Raw genomic sequence first — 19301 nt, 5'->3', positions numbered from 1 at the left:
CATGGGTTCAAACTACAGTATAAACTGTAAAAGTCAAGGTTCAGCTTCATCTAGGCAACCTGTAAACCAACAATGAACTATTTACTGTATTTAATGCAACTATAAATAATATATGCCGTTCTTATAAAAAGAAGAAGGGATTCAGTCAGTCTCTCTTCAGCTCATCTTTATAACCATTGAATCCAAATCAACTTACAATAGTGAGTGAATGTATAAACCTTAGGGCAGTGTCCCTCTTAGCTGTAGTGAAAAACAACTTTCCCTGTAATCCTCCCTATTGATAATGCTACTAAACTGACCCTCTCCCTCAGTAGCTAGTGATGTCCCTTCTTACGGATGTCATTAGGCTGACCTCTCACTCAGTTGCTAGTGAGGTCACTAGGCTGGGTACTGGGACCTCGGAAATCTCTGACTTCTGACATCAGAGCGTTCAAGACAACCAGGAACTCTGAAAAAAACGAGATCCGACTTGGATCCATCTTTCTAGAACTCCCACTTTCTGGCCTGAAGATCACAGACGTCATGATTTGACCTTGTTTTTTTCAGCGTTCCCAGTTGTCTTGAAAGCACCATTATTCAGTAGCTAGTGCTGTCCCTTCTTAATGATGGCACTGGGCTGACCCCTCACTCAGTAGCCATGTCCACAACATTCTAATTATAGCACTGCCACTGAGTCCTGAATTAACAATGATGTAGCTTACTAATGATGATACTGTAGCTGACCCCCTCACTCAGCAGTGATGTTCTGCTCTATCTACACTACAGAATGAATAATGTTCTGCTCTACAGTACGTCACTACACTGACCTATGAGTCATCACTGATGTTCCTCAGAAGGGAAATGTGTCATGTGGCAGGAGACCAGAACTAACCCATGGTCTGATGTCTCATCCTCCTAGTCATGGATGATGTACCCTGTCTGTTTGACACCACTCTCCAGCATCTAGAGCCGCCTTTCTTAAAGTCGGGGTCGCGACCCACGGGACCTGTTAATGGTGGGTCGCGACGTGTCAGTGTACATTTATAATTGTTTGTTTTATTTTATTTTTTATTGTCAATCAATCAATCAATCTTTTTTAAATATGTTTTTATTAACAACAAATCAATACATAAAGCACATGAGGGAACACAAGCATACATAGATTACAAACAATGGATAATCGAGCTAGGGGGTACACTATCACATTACAAATACACAAGGACCTTAAGGGACATACATATACTTACAATTCTAACAGCTTTTTTGTTAGTAGAGTATTTAACTGTCTTAAAATACAGTTCAATTGATTTTTGTAGGGTACGAAAATGTGGTTTTCTGTTTGAAAATTTACATTTGTGTATATGAAATTTGGCCAAAAGAATTATGAAATTAATTACATAAAAATGTTTCAGCTTATTTCTATTGTATGTAAAGAATCTCTCCACAATAGTGTAAAATCTTCATAAATGTGTTCAATTATAAACCTACTGATGTCTCAGCTACTGACTTGTCATTCCCACTCGCCATCACTCACCACTGTCATCAAACGGACTCATGCTAGCCACGAGTCCTGACTGAGCTCAATTGTCGTGAAACGCATATACAGCGATGAGTTTCTCTTCTCTTTCATACAAACGTATAACGAGGAGCGCCCACAATGTGTTTTGTGTGTGGAAGTGCTTAATAATGAGACTCGCATAACAAACAAATTAACAAAATGACACGTCCTGACCAAACATCCACAACATGACTGTAAACCCAGGGAGTTCTTTCAGAACAGAGCAGAATGCTTCAGGAAACAGTGCTTCCACAGTGGAGAAGTAACGTTAAGTCAGCTAGCAAGGCATTGTTGTCATTTTATAACAGGCGATAAGCAGTAATAAGGGAGTACTAACTAACATTAACTCTCATAGTAGTAGATGTGAGTTTCTCTTTCAAACAATCCCCTAGCCTTGTACACAGCTAATAGCTAACATTCGCCAAAGCATGCTAGCTACTGATAGTGCAACCCTAAGTAACAGTACAGATGAAGATTAAAAATGATCAGGCCTATTGTACATTTTACTGTAGAAATTATTGTTGAAACCTAGTCTAGGTTGGAACTGTTGCTGTTAAAATACAATAATAATTGTAATTCTTAACTGGAATAAACTGATTGAAGCAAGATGTTTTTTGAGGCAAACACACTCACACAGTTCGGTCTCCTGGCTGGCTGAGAAAGCAGTAGATGTTCTGGTCCCGTTTGGCAACACATACCTATGCGAGTCAGGGTTCTCAACTCTTAAAATTAAAATTAAAATACAAGTAGAGAAACACACTCAATGCTGAGCTTGACCGTTTTTTTGTCAAAAACTGAGCCCAGAATAGAGACTTGTTGAAAACTTCAACCAGCCACACACCTCTCATTAGGACTGTGTGTGTGTGTGTGTGTGTGTGTGTGTGTGTGTGTGTGTGTGTGTGTGTGTGTGTGTGTGTGTGTGTGTGTGTGTGTGTGTGTGTGTGTGTGTGTGTGTGTGTGTGTGTGTGTGTGTGTGTGTGTGTGTGTGTGTGTGTGTGTGTGTGTGTGTGTGTGTGTGTGTGTGTGTGTGTGTGTGTGTGTGTGTGTGTGTGTGTGCCTAGTCCTACTCCCTGTATTGCACTGTATTGCAATGCTTGGAAAGTGTTACATGGAGGGAGGGAGATAATCCTTTCCTCATTCATTGGAGAAGAAAGGTTTTGGCACAGGCACTGTGTAAGGTTCTGGGTGTAGCTGGTGTAGAGGAGTCAGGCGCAGGACAGCAGAGATGAGTAACACAATGAACTTTACTCAAAATATCCAAATACATGAAGTAATACCAAGCCCACAAACATCGGACCAAACTTACAATAAAACAATCGCTCACAAAAACCATGGGGAAAACAGACGGTTAAATAATGAACATGTAATTGGGAAATTGAAACCAGGCGTGAAAACAAAGACAAAACAAATGGAAAATGAAAAGTGGATCTGCAATGGCTAGAAGGCCGGTGACGTCGAACTCCGCCCAAACAAGAAGAGGGACCGACTTTGGCGGAAGTCGTGACACACTTCGAATCTGAAATATCTAATAAGTCAGACATTCTGTTTAAACCTGTTGCCTACCGCAGGTTCATCTAGTCTGACAGGTAGAAAGGTAGAGGAGGTGAGGCTCTCAGTTTGCTGACAGAAATGGATGTCTGTAGGCTCTGTGATGCTGTGATACTGGGTTAACGGTATCAAAAATGTATACACTCACTATTGTAAGTCGCTCTGGATAAGAGCTTCTGCTAAATGACAAGAAAAAATAAGAAAATACATGTAAACTTAGATTGGACCATTTTCTGAATAGCCTAGTGGTTAGTGCGTTGGACTAGTAACCGAAAGGTTGCAAGATCGAATCCCTGAGCTGACAAGGTAAAAAAATCAGTCGTTCTGCCCCTGACCCACTGTTTCTAGGCCGTTATTGAAAATACGAATTTGTTCTTAACTGACTTGCCTAGTTAAATAAAAGGTCAAATACATTTTGAATAATGCAGGGTTTTTAAATAATTACATGTTTATGTCTTTAGGATGGATGACATTCAGCTGTGTAAGGAAATCACTCGCCTCAAGAAGGAGCTCCAGAAACTGGTGTCCGTACCAGGTATAATTCATGTTGACATTGTGTGCCCAACTATTATTTATTTATTATTATTATTATTTTTCTTCGCTTTAGTTAGGGCAATGAGTATGAGAATAGTGTTTTCTAGACATACTGTAAAACTAGCCTTCAATGGCAGTAAAGATTGCCTCTGATTGGACAGACAATCTCTTCCTGACCTTTGTCCAACACCACACCCTCTACAGGTTCAGAGTACACGGAATCAAAAAAGTGCCGTTGTGCCATAAGCATAAACACTTCTCGACAAACGATACCTATCTTTCATAGTCAGCTGGGACCATGTGGGGCCTTTCTCACGCAGGGTAAATTCATTTGTGCTAAATGAAACTGACATTGTCTTTGTATCCTGTGATATGTGTAAATTGTTGTGTATTTTCTGATTTCAGATTTTTCATGGGTTGTAAGTGCTGTAAAATATTTGGTAACACTTTACTTTAGGTGTTCTTATGCATGCATTCATAAAGCCTTATAACAGTTATATAAATGCCAGAGTGGGTGTGATATATGGCCAATATACCATGGCTAAGGGCTGTTCTTATGCATGACGCAACATGTGGTATATTGGCCACATATCACAAACCCCAGAGGTTCCTTATTGCTATTATAAACTGGTAACCAACATAATTAGAGCAGTAAAAATACATGTTTTGTCATACCCATGGTTTTCAGCCAATCATCATTCATGGCTCGAACCACCCAGTTTATTATGTCTGATATACCACGGCTTTCAGCCAATCATCAACCAGGGTCCAAACTACCCAGTTTATAAAACACATTGTAACATTTGTAATAAGCTGTCATAACTAGGTTTAATGAATCATGATTCACTGCATAAGATGTTATAAAACCGGTTATAATTGGTTTTAAAAATGACTGTTCATCCTGTCATATATTGAGTTTGTTCTACCACTGATTTAACCACTGTTGACAGTGTATATATTTTGGTAGATATTAGGGAAACATTGTTTAAAGAATGGTTTGAGTTTGTCACTTCTGTCATGATAATGTATACAGTATCTCTTCACAGGACTCTGTTATTATATACAAATTATGTAGCTATTACATTTTGTGCATGGTGAAGGGACTACTGACCCCACTTCATAATTATTTGGTAAAACTTTACTGTAGGTGTCCTTATGCATGCATACACAAAGCCCTTGTAACTTTAGTCATAAGTAGTCAAAGGTTGTTGTAATTAGTTAAGAGTCACTGCATGAGATGTTATACAACTGATTATAATGGGTTCTGAAAATGACTGTTCATCATGTTGTCATGTGCTCTGTCAAGGATGAATAACAACTACTATTTTACAGTCTGCGTGAACAACTTATGTCATATGTTATTACATGCTGCATAAGAGTCTGCATACCAGATGTTTTTAACAGGATGTAATGTCATTTACTCATCTCTGTGTCACATTATTACACTGAACTGAATGATGGTTGTCATAACCATGTCATATGCCCATATAGAGTGAGCACAGACACCTTAGTAAAGTGACATTCATTTTAGGTGTTATAAAAGTTATTAATCTGCTTATACCATGTGATGAGTTGAGAGTATCACACAATGTTACCATTCAAAGGATCTCCAAGAAATATAGGCAAATGGGAGCACAGATGTACTTAGGATTTTTTAAATTAAAAAATGACACTTAACGTCAACAACTTGCCAAAAAAACACAAGCAAATATAATTTTACAACAAAAATGTAAATTGCTGGGGTACATTTTTACATTTACATAATTTAGCGTACGCTCTTATACAGAGTGACTTACAGTAGGGAGTGCATTCATTTCCTTTTTTTTTTTTATCCGGCCCCTGGGCCCAGATTCACAAAAAACTCTTAAGAAGAAATGTCTTCTTTTCTGCCATTTTTCCTTATCTATAGACTTATGAAGAAAGTTCAGCAAAGTTCATATTCCTCAAAAAGGTTATTGGAAATGTTATTGCGTTATTTCTTATGTTTCTCCTTAAGCCAAAGGTTAAGAATAAATTAGATTCTTGAACATAAAGCTCTTGGATTTGTTCTTGGAAATGTTCTTATTTCCCATATAGCCAAGCCCTTGTCTTAAACTCAGGGCAGTGAGAAAATAAGCTAATGATAGCAGTATTTATTATTTTAAACTCAAGAACAGGTTTTAGAACAGTAATCTCAGTACGAAATATGCTAACATGATTGTTTGCTAGCTACAGGAGTAATTCCTTACTTTGCAGAACATCCCACAATATATTATTTCACATACTTTCACGTATCCAATTAAATGTTATTGAGAGATCTTGTGCCAGCGAGATCATACCTCAACCAGAAGCCATGGATTACAGGCAACATTTGCACTGAGCTAAACGGTAGAGCTGCCGCTTTCAAGGTGCGGGACTCTAACACAGAAGCTTACAAGAAATCCTACTATGCCCTCCGACGAACCATCAAACAAGCAAAGCGTCAATACAGGGCTAAGATTGAATCATACTACACCGGCTCCGATGCTCGTCTTATGTGGCAGGGCTTGCAAACTATTTGATAGGGATTTTATGAATACTGACTAAACAATATCTACGTTTAAATAGAACTATAACTAATTCAACTATACCCTGTTTTATTATATCTGATTAATAATGTTAATTCATAAGGAAGAGATTATGTAGCATGAACAAGGAGTAATTAAACATAATAAACATCATTCCAACTTATTTGTAGAGGTATGTGTTGAATGTGTTTGGAGTAAGCAGAGAGGGTCATTAACCTATGGTTGAACCGACTCAACATTAACTCTGGGGCGTTTAGATAAGGCAGCAAGAGTCGACCTAGGTTTTCCATTATCTGGAACTGTCTGCTAAATAGTGATAGATGATGGTGACACTTCAGAGGTTAATCTTGATATAGTGGGTGTCTGGAGTGCGCTAGTGGGTTGGAATAAACTTTTGAACCTGCTTTGTTTTGGTTCGAGAGGAGGAGATTCATTCTATAACCAATGACGTCATATTTTGTATATAAACTGTGGTTCAATGGGAGCGCTCTCACGAGAATAAATGCTATTGGCTGATTCTGAGACTGGTCTGTCTATTTTATGCAAATAAGGCTCATACAAATTCTTAGAAACAGACAGAGTGATTGAACAATAGACGCATATAGGAATTATTCAATTCTGTTGACACTATTACGGAATACAAAGGGAAGCACAGCCGCGAGCTGCCCAGTGACACGAGCCTACCAGATGAGCTAAATCACTTCTATGCTCGCTTTGAGGCAAGCAACACTGAGGCATGCATGAGAGCATCAGCTGTTTCGGATGACTGTGTGATCACGCTCTCCATAGCCAACATGAGTAAGACCTTTAAACAGGTCAACATCCACAAGGCTGCGGGACCAGACGGATTACCAGGACGTGTGCTCCGGGCATGTGCTGACCTTCTGGCAGGTGTCTTCACTGACATTTTCAACATGTCCCTGATTGAGTCTGTAATACCAACATGTTTAAAGCAGACCACCATAGTCCCTGTGCCCAAGAACATAAAGGCAACCTGCCTACAGACACGTAGCACTCACGTCCGTAGCCATGAAGTGCTTTGAAAGGTTGGTAATGGCTCACATCAACACCATTATCCCAGAAACCCTAGACCAACTCCAATTTCCATACCACCCAAAAAGATCCACAGATGATGCAATCTCTATTGCACTCCACACTGCCCTTTCCCACCTGGACAAAAGGAACACTTATGTGAGAATGCTATTCGTTGACTACAGCTCAGCATTCAACACCATAGTACCCTCAAAGCTCATCACTAAGCTAAAGATCCTGGGACTAAACACCTCCCTCTGCAACTGGATCCTGGACTTCCTGATGCCCCCAGGTGGTGAGTGTAGGTAGCAACACATCTGCCACGCTGATCCTCAACACTGGGGCTCCCCAGGGGTGCGTGCTCAGTCCCCTCCTGTACTCCCTGTTCACCCACGACTGCATGGCTAGGCACGACTCCAACACCATCATTAAGTTTGCAGACGACACAACAGTGGTAGGCCTGATCACCTACAATGACAAGACAGCATATAGGGAGGAAGTCAGAGACCTGGCCGGGTGGTGCCAGAATAACAACCTATCCCTCAACGTAACCAAGACTAAGGAGATTATTGTGGACTACAGAAAAAGTAGGACTGAGCACGCCCCCATTCTCATCGAAGGGGCTGTAGTAGAGCAGGTTGAGAGCTTCAAGTTCCTTGGTGGCCACATCAACAACAAACTAGAATGGTCCAAACACACCAAGACAGTCGTGAAGAGCCTATTCCCCCTCAGGAAACTAAAAAGATTTGGTATGTGATTTAGTGCGTTCGGCCCAGTACATCACTGGGGCTAAACTGCCTGCCATCCAGGACCTTTTTTAAATTAATAAAAATCCTAAGTACATCTGTGCTCCCATTTTCCCATGTTTCTTGGAGATCCTTTGGTTGCTAAAGTTTTGTCATACTCTCAAACCATCCTCTTGTGTAAGCACATTCATAGCTATTTAATAACATCTCAAATTATTGTCACTTTACTTAAGGTGTCTGTGCACATTCTATAAGGGCATATGACATGGTTATGACAACCATCATTCCGTTCAATGTAATAATGTGACACAAAGGTTGGTAAATTACATAACACCCTGTTATAACATCTGGTATGTAGACTCTTATGCATTGGTGTAAAGTACTTAAGTAAAATACTTGAAAGCACTACTTAGGTCGTTTTGTGGGGTGTCTGTACTTTACTATTTATATTTTTGACTACTTTTACTTTTACTTCACTACATTCCTCAAGAAAATTATGTACTTTTTACTCCATACATTTTCCCTTACACCCAAAAGTTACATTTTTAATGCTTAGCAAGGCAGGGAAATTGTCTAATTCACACACTTATCAACAGATCGTCCCTGGTCATCCCTACTGCCTCTGATCTGGTGGATTCACTAAACACATGTTTCATTTGTAAATGATGTCTTAGTGTTGGAGCATGCCCCTGGCAATCTGTACATTTAAAAATGTATGCAAATTATGCCGTCTAGATAGCTTAATATAAGGAAGTTGACATTTTAAATGATTTAGACTTTTACTTTGACTTTTTGACACTGAAGTATATTTTAAACCAAATTCTTTTAGACTTTTTACTCAAGTAATATTTTACTGGGTGACTTTTTCTGGGTCATTTTCTATTCCGGTATCTTTACGTATACTCAAGTATGACAATTGGGTACTTTCTCCACCACTGCTCTTATGCAGCATGTAATAACTGTCATGATGTTGGCCTGGGGGTAGGTTATGACAGTCATAAATACCTCTCTCCCCTTTTTCCTCTCTTGACCCTACTAATGTGACATTTGAAAATCCTTTGGTTAACATAGAGATTCTGGGAACAGCAGAAGGTAGGGTGAAAATTGTAATGGCGTTTGTCTGTCGAAAGAGGAGCGGACCTGTAAGGGTTTTCTTCTGGTGAAAGAGAGGCGGACCAAAATGCAGCGTGGTGGTTATTCATGTTTTTAATAAAGACGACTATACATGAACAGACTAACCAAAACAAGAAAAGTGAAAACCTAAACAGTCCTATCTGGTGCAAAACACAGAGACAGGAACAATCACCCACAAAACCCAACACAAAACAGGCTACCTAAATATGGTTCCCAATTAGAGACAATGAATGCCCACCCAGCTCACGTCCTGACCAACACTAAAACAAGGAAAACACATACGAACGATGGACAGAACGTGACAGAACCCCTCCCCAAGGTGCGGACTCCGAACGCACACCCTAAACCTATAGGGGAGGGTCTGGGTGGGCATCTGTCCGCGGTGGCGGCTCTGGCACTGGACGTGGACCCCACTCCATAATTGTCTTAGTCCACCTCCTTAGTGTCCCTTGAGTGGCGACCCTCGCCGCTAACCTTGGCCTAGGAAACCTAACAACGGGCCCCACTGGACTGAGGTAGCTCAGGACTGAGGGGAAGCTCGGGACTGAGGGGAAGCTCGGGACCGAGGGGAAGCTCAGGAGTGAGAGGAAGCTCTGGAGTGAGAAGAAGCTCAGGCAGGTTGATGGATCTACCAGATCCTGGCTGGCTGGTGGTTCCGGCAGATCCTGGCTGACTGGCAGATCCTGGCTGACTGGCGGATCCTGGCTGACTAGCGGATCTGGCAGATCCTGGCTGACTGGCACTTCTGGCGGACCCTGGCTGACTGGTGGATACTGGCAGACTGGCGGATCCTGGCTGAATGACGGATCTAACTGATCCTGGCTGACTGGCAGATCCTTGCTGACTGGCAGATCCTGGCCCACTGGCAGATCCTGGCCGACTGGCAGTTCTGGCGGATCCTGGCCGACTGGCGGATCCTGGCCGACTGGCAGATCCTGGCTGACTGGCAGATCCTGGCCGACTGGCAGTTCTGGCGGATGCTGGCTGACTGGCGGATCCTGGCAGACTGGCGGATCCTGGCTGACTGGCAGTTCTGGCGGATCCTGGCTGACTGGTAGTTCTGGCAGATCCTGGCTGACTGGTAGTTCTGGCAGATCCTGGCTGACTGGCGGATCCTGGCAGACTGGCGGATCCTGGCTGACTGGTGGATCCTGGCAGACTGGCGGATCCTGGCAGACTGGCGGATCCTGGCTGACTGGCGGATCCTGGCACACTGGCGGATCCTGGCTGAATGGCAGATCTAACTGCTCCTGTCAGACTGGCGGATCCTGGAGACTGGCAGAGACTGGCAGATCCTGGCACACTGGCGAATCCTGACTGGCAGTTCTGGCAGATCCTGGCACACTGGACTGGCAGATCCTGGCCTGGCAGACTGGCAGATCCTGGCTGACTGGCAGATCCTGGCCGACTGGCAGATCCTGGCCGACTGGCGGATCCTGGCCGACTGGCGGATCCTGGCCGACTGGCTGATCCTGGCCGACTGGCAGATCCTGGCCGACTGGCAGTTCTGGCGGATCCTGGCCGACTGGTGGATCCTGGCAGACTGGCGGATCCTGGCAGACTGGCGGATCCTGGCTGACTGGCGGATCCTGGCACACTGGCGGATCCTGGCTGAATGGCAGATCTATCTGATCCTGTCAGACTGGCGGATCCTGGCAGACTGGCAGATCCTGGTTGACTGGCAGTTCTGGCAGATCCTGGCACACTGGCGAATCCTGGCAGACTGGCGGATCCTGGCTAACTGGCAGATCCTGGCCGACTGGCGGATCCTGGCTGACTGGCAGATCCTGGCTGACTGGCAGATCCTGGCCGACTGGCAGATCCTGGCCTACTGGCGGATATAACTGATCCTGGCTGACTGGCAGATCCTGGCTGACTGGCAGCTCCTGGCCGACTGGCAGATCCTGGCCGACTGGCAGATCCTGGCCGACTGGCAGTTCTGGCGGATCCTGGCCGACTGGCGGATCCTGGCCGACTGGCTGATCCTGGCCGACTGGCAGTTCTGGCGGATCCTGGCTGACTGGCAGATCCTGGCTGACTGGCAGATCCTGGCCGACTGGCAGTTCTGGCGGATCCTGGCTGACTAGCGGATCCTGGCAGACTGGCGGATCCTGGCTGACTGGCAGTTCTGGCGGATCCTGGCTGACTGGTAGTTCTGGCAGATCCTGGCTGACTGGTAGTTCTGGCAGATCCTGGCTGACTGGCGGATCCTGGCAGACTGGCGGATCCTGGCTGACTGGCAGTTCTAGGGGATCCTGGCTGACTGGTTATTATTATTATTATTATTATTATTATATTATGGTAGTTCTGGCAGATCCTGGCTGACTGGCGGATCCTGGCTGACTATGGTAGTTCTGGAAGATCCTGGCACACTGGCGGATCCTGGCAGACTGGCGGATCCTGGCAGACTGGCGGATCCTGGCAGACTGGTGGATCCTGGCAGACTGGCGGATACTGGCCGACTGGCGGATACTGGCCGACTGGCGGATCCTGGCTGAATGGCAGATCTAACCGATCCTGGCCGACTTGCAGATCCTGGCCGACTGGCAGTTCTGGCGGATCCTGGCCTACTGGCGGATCCTGGCCGACTGGCAGATCCTGGCTGACTGGCAGATCCTGGCCGACTGGCAATTCTGGCGGATCCTGGCAGACTGGCGGATCCTGGCAGACTGGCGGATCCTGGCTGACTGGCAGTTCTAGGGGATCCTGGCTGACTGGTAGTTCTGGCAGATCCTGGCTGACTGGCAGTTCTGGCGGATCCTGGCTGACTGGCGGATCCTGGCAGACTGGTGGATCCTGGCAGACTGGTGGATCCTGGCAGACTGGTGGATCCTGGCAGACTGGCGGCACTGGCGGCGCTGGGCAGACTGGCGGCACTGGCGGCGCTGGGCAGACTGGTGCCACTGGCGGCGCTGGGCAGACTGGCGGCACTGGCGGCGCTGGACAGACTGGTAGCTCAGACGGCGCTGGGCAGACGGGTAGCTCAGACTGCGCTGGGCAGACTGGCGGCACTGGCGGCGCTGGGCAGACTGGCGGCACTGGCGGCGCTGGGCAGACTGGTAGCTCAGATGGCGCTGGGCAGACGGGTAGCTCAGACGGCGCTGGGCAGACTGGCGGCACTGGCGGCGCTGGACAGACTGGTAGCTTAGACGGCGCAGGGCAGACGTGTAGCTTAGACGGCGCTGGGCTGACTGGAGAAAATGCTCTGGCAGCGCTGGACTGAGGAGCACTGGTGCCTCTGGAATGAGGGGCTCTGGCGCCTCTGGCATGAGGGGCGGTAGCTCTGACAGCGCTGGACAGGCGGGAGACTCTGGCTGTGCTGGAGAGGAGGAAGGTTCCGGCAGCGCCTGATGTGTGGTGCTGGCACTGGTATGCCGTGCATACTATGCCAAACCAACAGCTTTCTTTCTACTCTGTCCAATACATCCTCCACACTCTCAGACTCAGCACTCTGCTTCGCCGACAGCTCCAATTCCATCCATGGCTCCTTACGGTAAACAGGGGGAGTTGGCTCAGGTCTGACTCCTGACTCTGCCACACTCTCCCTGTGCCCCCCCCCAGTAAATTTTTGGGGGTGCCTCTCGGGCTTCCAGCCGCTCTGCCGTGCTAGCTCCTCATAATGCCGCCTCTCTGCTTTCGCTGCCTCCAGCTCGGCTTTGGGGCGGCAATATTCCCCTGGCTCTGCCCAGGGTCCTTTTCCGTCAAGGATCTCCTCCCAAGTCCATTTATCCAAATAGTGCAGCCTCTCCCACTCCTGCTGCTGCCTTTGCTGCTGCTGCTGTTGCGCCTGCTGCACCTGTCACTTCTCCTGCTGCTGCTGTTGCTGCTGCCTCTGTTTACCACGCCGCTTGGTCCTTGGTTGGTGGGTGATTCTGTAAGGGTTTTCTTCTGGTGAAAGAGAGGCGGACCAAAATGCAGCGTGGTGGTTATTCATATTTTTAATAAAGACGACTATACATGAACAGACTATACAAAACAAGAAAAGTGAAAACCTAAACAGTCCTATCTGGTGCAAAACACCAGGAACAGGAACAATCACCCACAAAACCCAACACAAAACAGGCTACCTAAATATGGTTCCCAATCAGAGACAATGACGAACACCTGCCTCTGATTGAGAACCATATCAGGCCAAACATAGAAATAGACAAACCAGACACACAACATAGAATGCCCACCCAGCTCACATCCTGACCAACACTAAAACAAGGAAAACACATACGAACGATGGACAGAACGTGACAGGACCAAAATGCAGCGTGGTGGTTACTCATGTTCTTTAATGGAAATATACGATACATGAAATAACAATAATATATACAAAACAACAAACGAAACGCGAAAACCTATACAGCCTATCTTGTGACTACAAACACAGAGACAGGAACAATCACCCACAAAACACACAGTGAAACCTAGGCTACCTAAATATAGTTCCCAATCAGAGACAACGAGAATCACCTGACTCTGATTGAGAACCGCCTCAGGCCTATGCCTACAAAACCCCAATATGAAACACAACAAAATAAACCCATGTCACACCCTGGCCTGACCAAACACAAAATACTAAGACCAAGGCGTGACAGAACCCCCCCCCCCTAAGGTGCGGACTCCCGGACGCACCTCAAAACCATAGGGAGGGTCCGGGTGGGCGTCTGTCCATGGTGGCGGCTCCACCCTCGCCGACGACCATGGCCTAATAGTCCTCACCCAGAACCCCACTGGACTGAGGGGCAGCTCGTGACTGAGGGGCAGCTCGGGACTGAGGGGAAGCTCGGGACTGAGGGGAAACTCGGGACTGAGGGGCAGCTCAGCACTGAGGGGAAGCCCAGCACTGAGGGAAAGCCCAGCACTGAGAGGAAGCTCAGCACTGAGAGGAAACTCGGGCAGGTAGTTGGCTCTGGCAGATCCTGGCTGGCTGGCGGATCTGGAAGAGTCTGGTTGACTGGCAGATCTGGAAGAGTCTGGTTGACTGGCAGATCTGGAAGAGTCTGATTGACTGGCAGATCTGGAAGAGTCTGGTTGACTGGCAGATCTGGAAGAGTCTGGTTGACTGGCAGATCTGGAAGAGTCTGGCTGACTGGCAGATCTGGAAGAGTCTGGCTGACTGGCAGATCTGGAAGAGTCTGGCTGACTGGCGGATCTAGCTGCTCTGGCTGCTCCATGCAGACTGGCAACTCTGGCTGCTCCATGCAGACTGGCAGCTCCATGCAGACTGGCAGCTCTGGCTGCTCCATGCAACCTGGCAGCTATGGCTGCTCCATGCAGACTGACAGCTCTGGCTGCTCCATGCAGTCTGACAGCTCAGGCTGCTCCATGCAGTCTGACAGCTCAGGCTGCTCCATGCAGACTGACAGCTCAGGCTGCGCTGAACAGGCAGGAGACTCCGGCAGCGCTGGAGAGAAGGAAGGCTCTGGCTGCGCTAAACAGGCGGGAGACTCCGGCAGCGCAGGAGAGGAGAAAGGCGCCGACAGCGCTGAACAGGCGGGAGACTCCGGCAGCGCTGGAGAGGCGAGGCACACTGTAGGCCTGATGCGTGGTGCTGGCACTGGTGGAACTGGATAGAGAACACGCACAGGAAGCCTGGTGCGGGGAGCTGCCACCGGAGGACTGGTGTGTGGAGGTGGCTCTGGATAGACCGGACCGTGCAGGCGCACTGGAGCTCTTGAGCACCGAGCCTGCCCAACCTTACCTGGCTCGATGCCCACTCTAGCCCGGCCAATACGAAGAGCTGGTATGAACCGCACCGGGCTATGCACCCGCACTGGAAACACTGTGCGCTCCATAGCATAACACGGTGCCTGCCCAGTCTCTCTAGCCCCCTGGTAAGCACAGGGAGTTTGCGCAGGTCTCCTACCTGGCATAGCCATACTCCCTGTGAGCCCTCCCCCAATAAATTTTTGGGGCTGACTCTCAGTCTTCCATCCGCGTCGCCGTGCTGCCTCCTCATACCAGCGCCTCTCCGCTTTTGCCGCCTCCAGTTCTTCCTTGGGGCGGCGATATTCTCCAGGCTGAGCCCAAGGTTCTTCACCGTCCAGTTCGTCCTCCCATGTCCAGTCCCTCTCTCGCTGCACCTTGGTGCGGCTACACTCCCCTGGTTTAGACCAGGATCCTCTCCCGTCGAGGATTTCCCCCAAGTCCAGAAATTCTTGTCGCGCTGCTCCTGCTGCCGCTGTTGCCTGTTACCACGTTGCTTGGTCCATTGTGGTGGGTGATTCTGTAACGGCTCTCTTCTATCTCTTCCTCTGACGAAGAGGTAGAACAAGGATCGGACCAAAATGCAGCGTGGTGGTTACTCATGTTATTTAATGGAAATATACAATACATGAAATAACAATAATATATACAAAACAACAAACGAAACGCGAAAACCTATACAGCCTATCTTGTGACTACAAACACAGAGACAGGAACAATCACCCACAAAACACACAGTGAAACCTAGGCTACCTAAATATGGTTCCCAATCAGAGACAACGAGAACCGCCTCAGGCAGCCAAGCCTAGACACCCCTACTCAGCCGCAATCCCAATGCCTACAAAACCCCAATACGAAACACAACAAAATAAACCCATGTCACACCCTGGCCTGACCAAATATATAACAAAAACACAAAATACTAAGACCAAGGCGTGACAAAAATGAACTATATTCTGGTAATCCGACCAATTGAACATATGCGGTGGTACTTATTGAATATGATGTTAGTTCGGTTGTCGTCTGAGACATTCTCATCAATGATAGGATGACATAAACTCTACAGTGGAAAGTCTGCACATAGTAGTTATCGGATTCACACGGAATTGTTGTTCAATTTAAATGTTTGAATATAGAATTATTGGTGAAGAGATTAAATGTAATTTTAGCTTCCAAATGAGAGATTTGGGTTTTCATAAGGTTAGGGCTCTGCTCAATCAGTGGCCCGCCCCTGTGAAGAGACATGGGTTATAAAACTTTTCAGACACACCTTTCTCGCTCCACTATATAAAGCCTTGACGAAAATGTAACCTCCTGTTCCGAGGATATGAGGACGACGGTCCATACGTTAAAATGACTAACATGTCAACTACAGAACTAAGCCAACCTCAGCGTGAGCTTTGGTTGCGAACTTTGAACTCTTATTCACTACAGAAGTGATACCTCCTAGCCGTTGAGTTAGCAACAACAGCTGCAAACGTGGGCTAGGAAAGAACAGACAGAGAATCCCGTCTACCACACAAGGACGTTACTAAAATTTATCCAATTTACCACCAGAGACATTCTTCAAAGGACAAAGGACTCGGTTGGGCAACACGGCCTCCCATCTACCACGAACCTACCAAAGTGCAGCTCAGTGTAAATATTTTTGCATTTTCCTTTTCCAAATTGGCGGTAATTTAGAATGCATAAGATACTGTATTTACGATAGAGACATCACTTCTCCCTTTGTTCCTCAGTCTTCCCACTCTTTCACTCAAACCCAACACCCCTTTTCTTTGTGTTACCAGCTGTCATATCTGTTCCGTCCGCCAGGGACGTTTTCCTTTATGACGTAATTTGTAATCAAGGTATGATTCATTCTGTGTTTATGTAATTCTGTGTGATTAGTTAGGTATTTAGTAAATACATGATTAAACCCAATTTTGCATTGCTGATTCAACTTGTTAGCCAGGGTTCGTGAAGATAACCAAGAATTTACAACTTTCAGATGAGACTGAAATAAGGTGACAATTAATATTGACTGCTATTGATGTAAAATATTACTAGGTCTTTTTAAGAGTTTATTCGGAAGATAACTGCTCTATAAATATTATTTTGTGGTGCCCCGACTTTCTAGTTAATTACATTTACATGATTAGCTCAATCAGGTAATATTAATGACCGAGAAATTATTTTATAGAATAGCATGTCATATCACTTAATCCGGCATAGCCAAAGACACGACATAACATATGACGTAAGTTGTCATTCAGACTGTGTAGTAACAGTTGTTATTAACAGTTGACATTAGAGCGTATGAAAACAGGATGAACAGTCGTTTTTAACACCCATTATAACTGGTTTGATAACATCTCATGCCATGACTCATAACAAATGCCAAGTACTTTTGACAGCTTATGGCAATCATTATATGATACATAGATTTCATAAAGTCGTTTTGAATGCATGCATAAGGACACTTACAGTAAAGTGTTACAAAATAATGTTTATAATTTGTACATAATTATAAAAATGATGCTTCAGCACAGCAGAGTCCTGTGAAGAGATGCTGTATACATTATCATTATAGAAGTGATCAAACTAAAAACCCCCCTTTAAACAATGTTTCCCTATTAACATGGAATACTCAACCGAAACATATCCACTTTCAACGGGTTAAATTGGTGGTAGAACAAACTCCTATCCAGTGTCAATTCCGTCGACAATAACTATGACGAAAATACTCAACAAACAATTGCTCCTGACTAAAACTATGAGGATAATGAGACGACATTCCATGGCCAAAAAAACGATAACTATTACAAATTACTTTTCATTTTAGTCAAAGAAATAGTGACGAGCCAAGATTTCGATATGCGTACCGCGGCGCAAGAAAGAGTAGAGCGAGTAAACATTATTGTTTCTAGTTGCGGCACCTGGCTTCGCATCAGTTCAAAATATTGACGAGTGACTGAAGTGAACCCCTAGGAACTGTGTGGGAGAGCCGGGCAGATCAGCTGAGTCAGACTGCGCAACTGAAAGATGTCAATTCTGCCATTGAGAGGATTCCAGAAAATATTCTGCATGCATGCATATGTTTAGGATTGGACTAAACAGATGAAACCCCACATTGGCTAAATGTATTTCAGTTGCCGGGCTCTCCCACACAGCTCCCAGGTGGTGACTTCAGTCACTCGTCAAACTTTTGAACTGATGCGAGGTACCAAGGTAAAGTTGGTTTTATATTCCCACATTCGGACATTGAGCAGACAATAACTAATTCACCGTTTGTCACAGAAACATCAAACTAGGTATGATTTATTTAATTTAATTCTATTATGTGACTAAAATGGCTGTGATTAAAACTAGACAAAAATTGTCCAGAGTTTTAGTTGACTGATAATAATTAAAACTAACAAAGGATGAAATGGCTAAACTGTGACCAAGACTAAAAGGTATTTTAAGACTTTAACTTAACTAAATCCAAAATGAACACGGCTCCTATGATGGAACTGGATATCTAGAGCTTTTTGACTCATCTAATAGAATATGTCTGATTTTGATGCTTACATCATCATGAAAAAGCCCCTGAATGCCAATAGTGTTTTGGATGGGGAGGTCAACTACTGCGAGGTCTTGAACTGCAGACTAAGGTACAGTGGAGTGTAGATGGTAAAATGGCAGACATACTGTAAAAATGTCACTAAATGGCAATGAAGTTTGTCTGTCCAATCAGAGGCGATCTCTTCCTGACCTCTGTCCAACACCACACCCTATACAGGTTAAGAGTACTCACAGAACCAGGATGTGGCATTGTGTCATAAGCACAAACATTTCTCGAGAAACGATACCTATCTTTCATACTCTGCTGCTCAGTCTGTTAGTCGGGGCAGCAAAATGGCGACAGCCAGGGACTCAATCAGTTGTTCAATCTGTCTGGATCTACTAAAGGACCCAGTGACTACTTCCAGTGGACACAGCTACTGTATTGGGCTGTATTGATGGCAGCTGGGATCCGGATGACCACAAGGGTTTTTACAGTTGCCCCCTGTGTGTGGAAATATTTATCCAAAGGCCTGTTCTGAAGAAAAACACTCTGTTGTCTGATTTAGTGGAGAATCTGAAAACAGGACTCCAACCTGCTCCTCCATCTCACTGTTATGCTGAACCTGGAGATGTGGAGTGTGATTTTTGCTCTGGGGAGAAAACTCAAAGCTGTCATGTCCTGTCTGGTGTGTCTGGCCTCTTACTGCGAGACTCACCTCAAGCCTCACTATGAATCTCCTACCTTTAAGGAGCACCAGTTGGTTCCAGCCACCACACAGCTACAGGAGAAAATCTGCTCTCATCATTACAAACTACTAGCGGTTTACTGCCGCTCAGATCAGCAGTTTATCTGTGATCAGTGTTTGTTAGATGAACATAAAGGCCATGAAACAGTATCAGTTGCAGCAGAAAGGATTGCGAAACAGAGAGAGTTGGGGGAGAAATCCCAGCAGAGAATATAGCCGTCTCATATAAAGGGATCAGCAGAAAAGACAGATA

The 19301-nt window shown here is 45.6% G+C and overlaps 1 protein-coding gene across 1 annotated transcript in view; it reads left to right on the top strand.

Moving 5' to 3' along the window:
* LOC124003220 (bMERB domain-containing protein 1-like) overlaps window positions 1-19301 on the top strand; it is a 52818-nt gene that overhangs the window by 25527 nt on the left and 7990 nt on the right. Inside the window, exon 3 of the mRNA XM_046311309.1 lies at window positions 3547-3620. Coding sequence (XP_046167265.1) covers window positions 3547-3620 — 74 coding nt within the window. The remainder of the gene's footprint in view (window positions 1-3546; window positions 3621-19301) is intronic.

This window comes from Oncorhynchus gorbuscha, linkage group LG18 (genome assembly GCF_021184085.1).
Source record: "Oncorhynchus gorbuscha isolate QuinsamMale2020 ecotype Even-year linkage group LG18, OgorEven_v1.0, whole genome shotgun sequence".
In the NCBI taxonomy this organism is placed as follows: domain Eukaryota; kingdom Metazoa; phylum Chordata; class Actinopteri; order Salmoniformes; family Salmonidae; genus Oncorhynchus; species Oncorhynchus gorbuscha.
The sequence above is the reverse complement of the archived record's forward strand: the minus strand, read 5'-3'. Positions and strand labels throughout refer to the sequence as shown.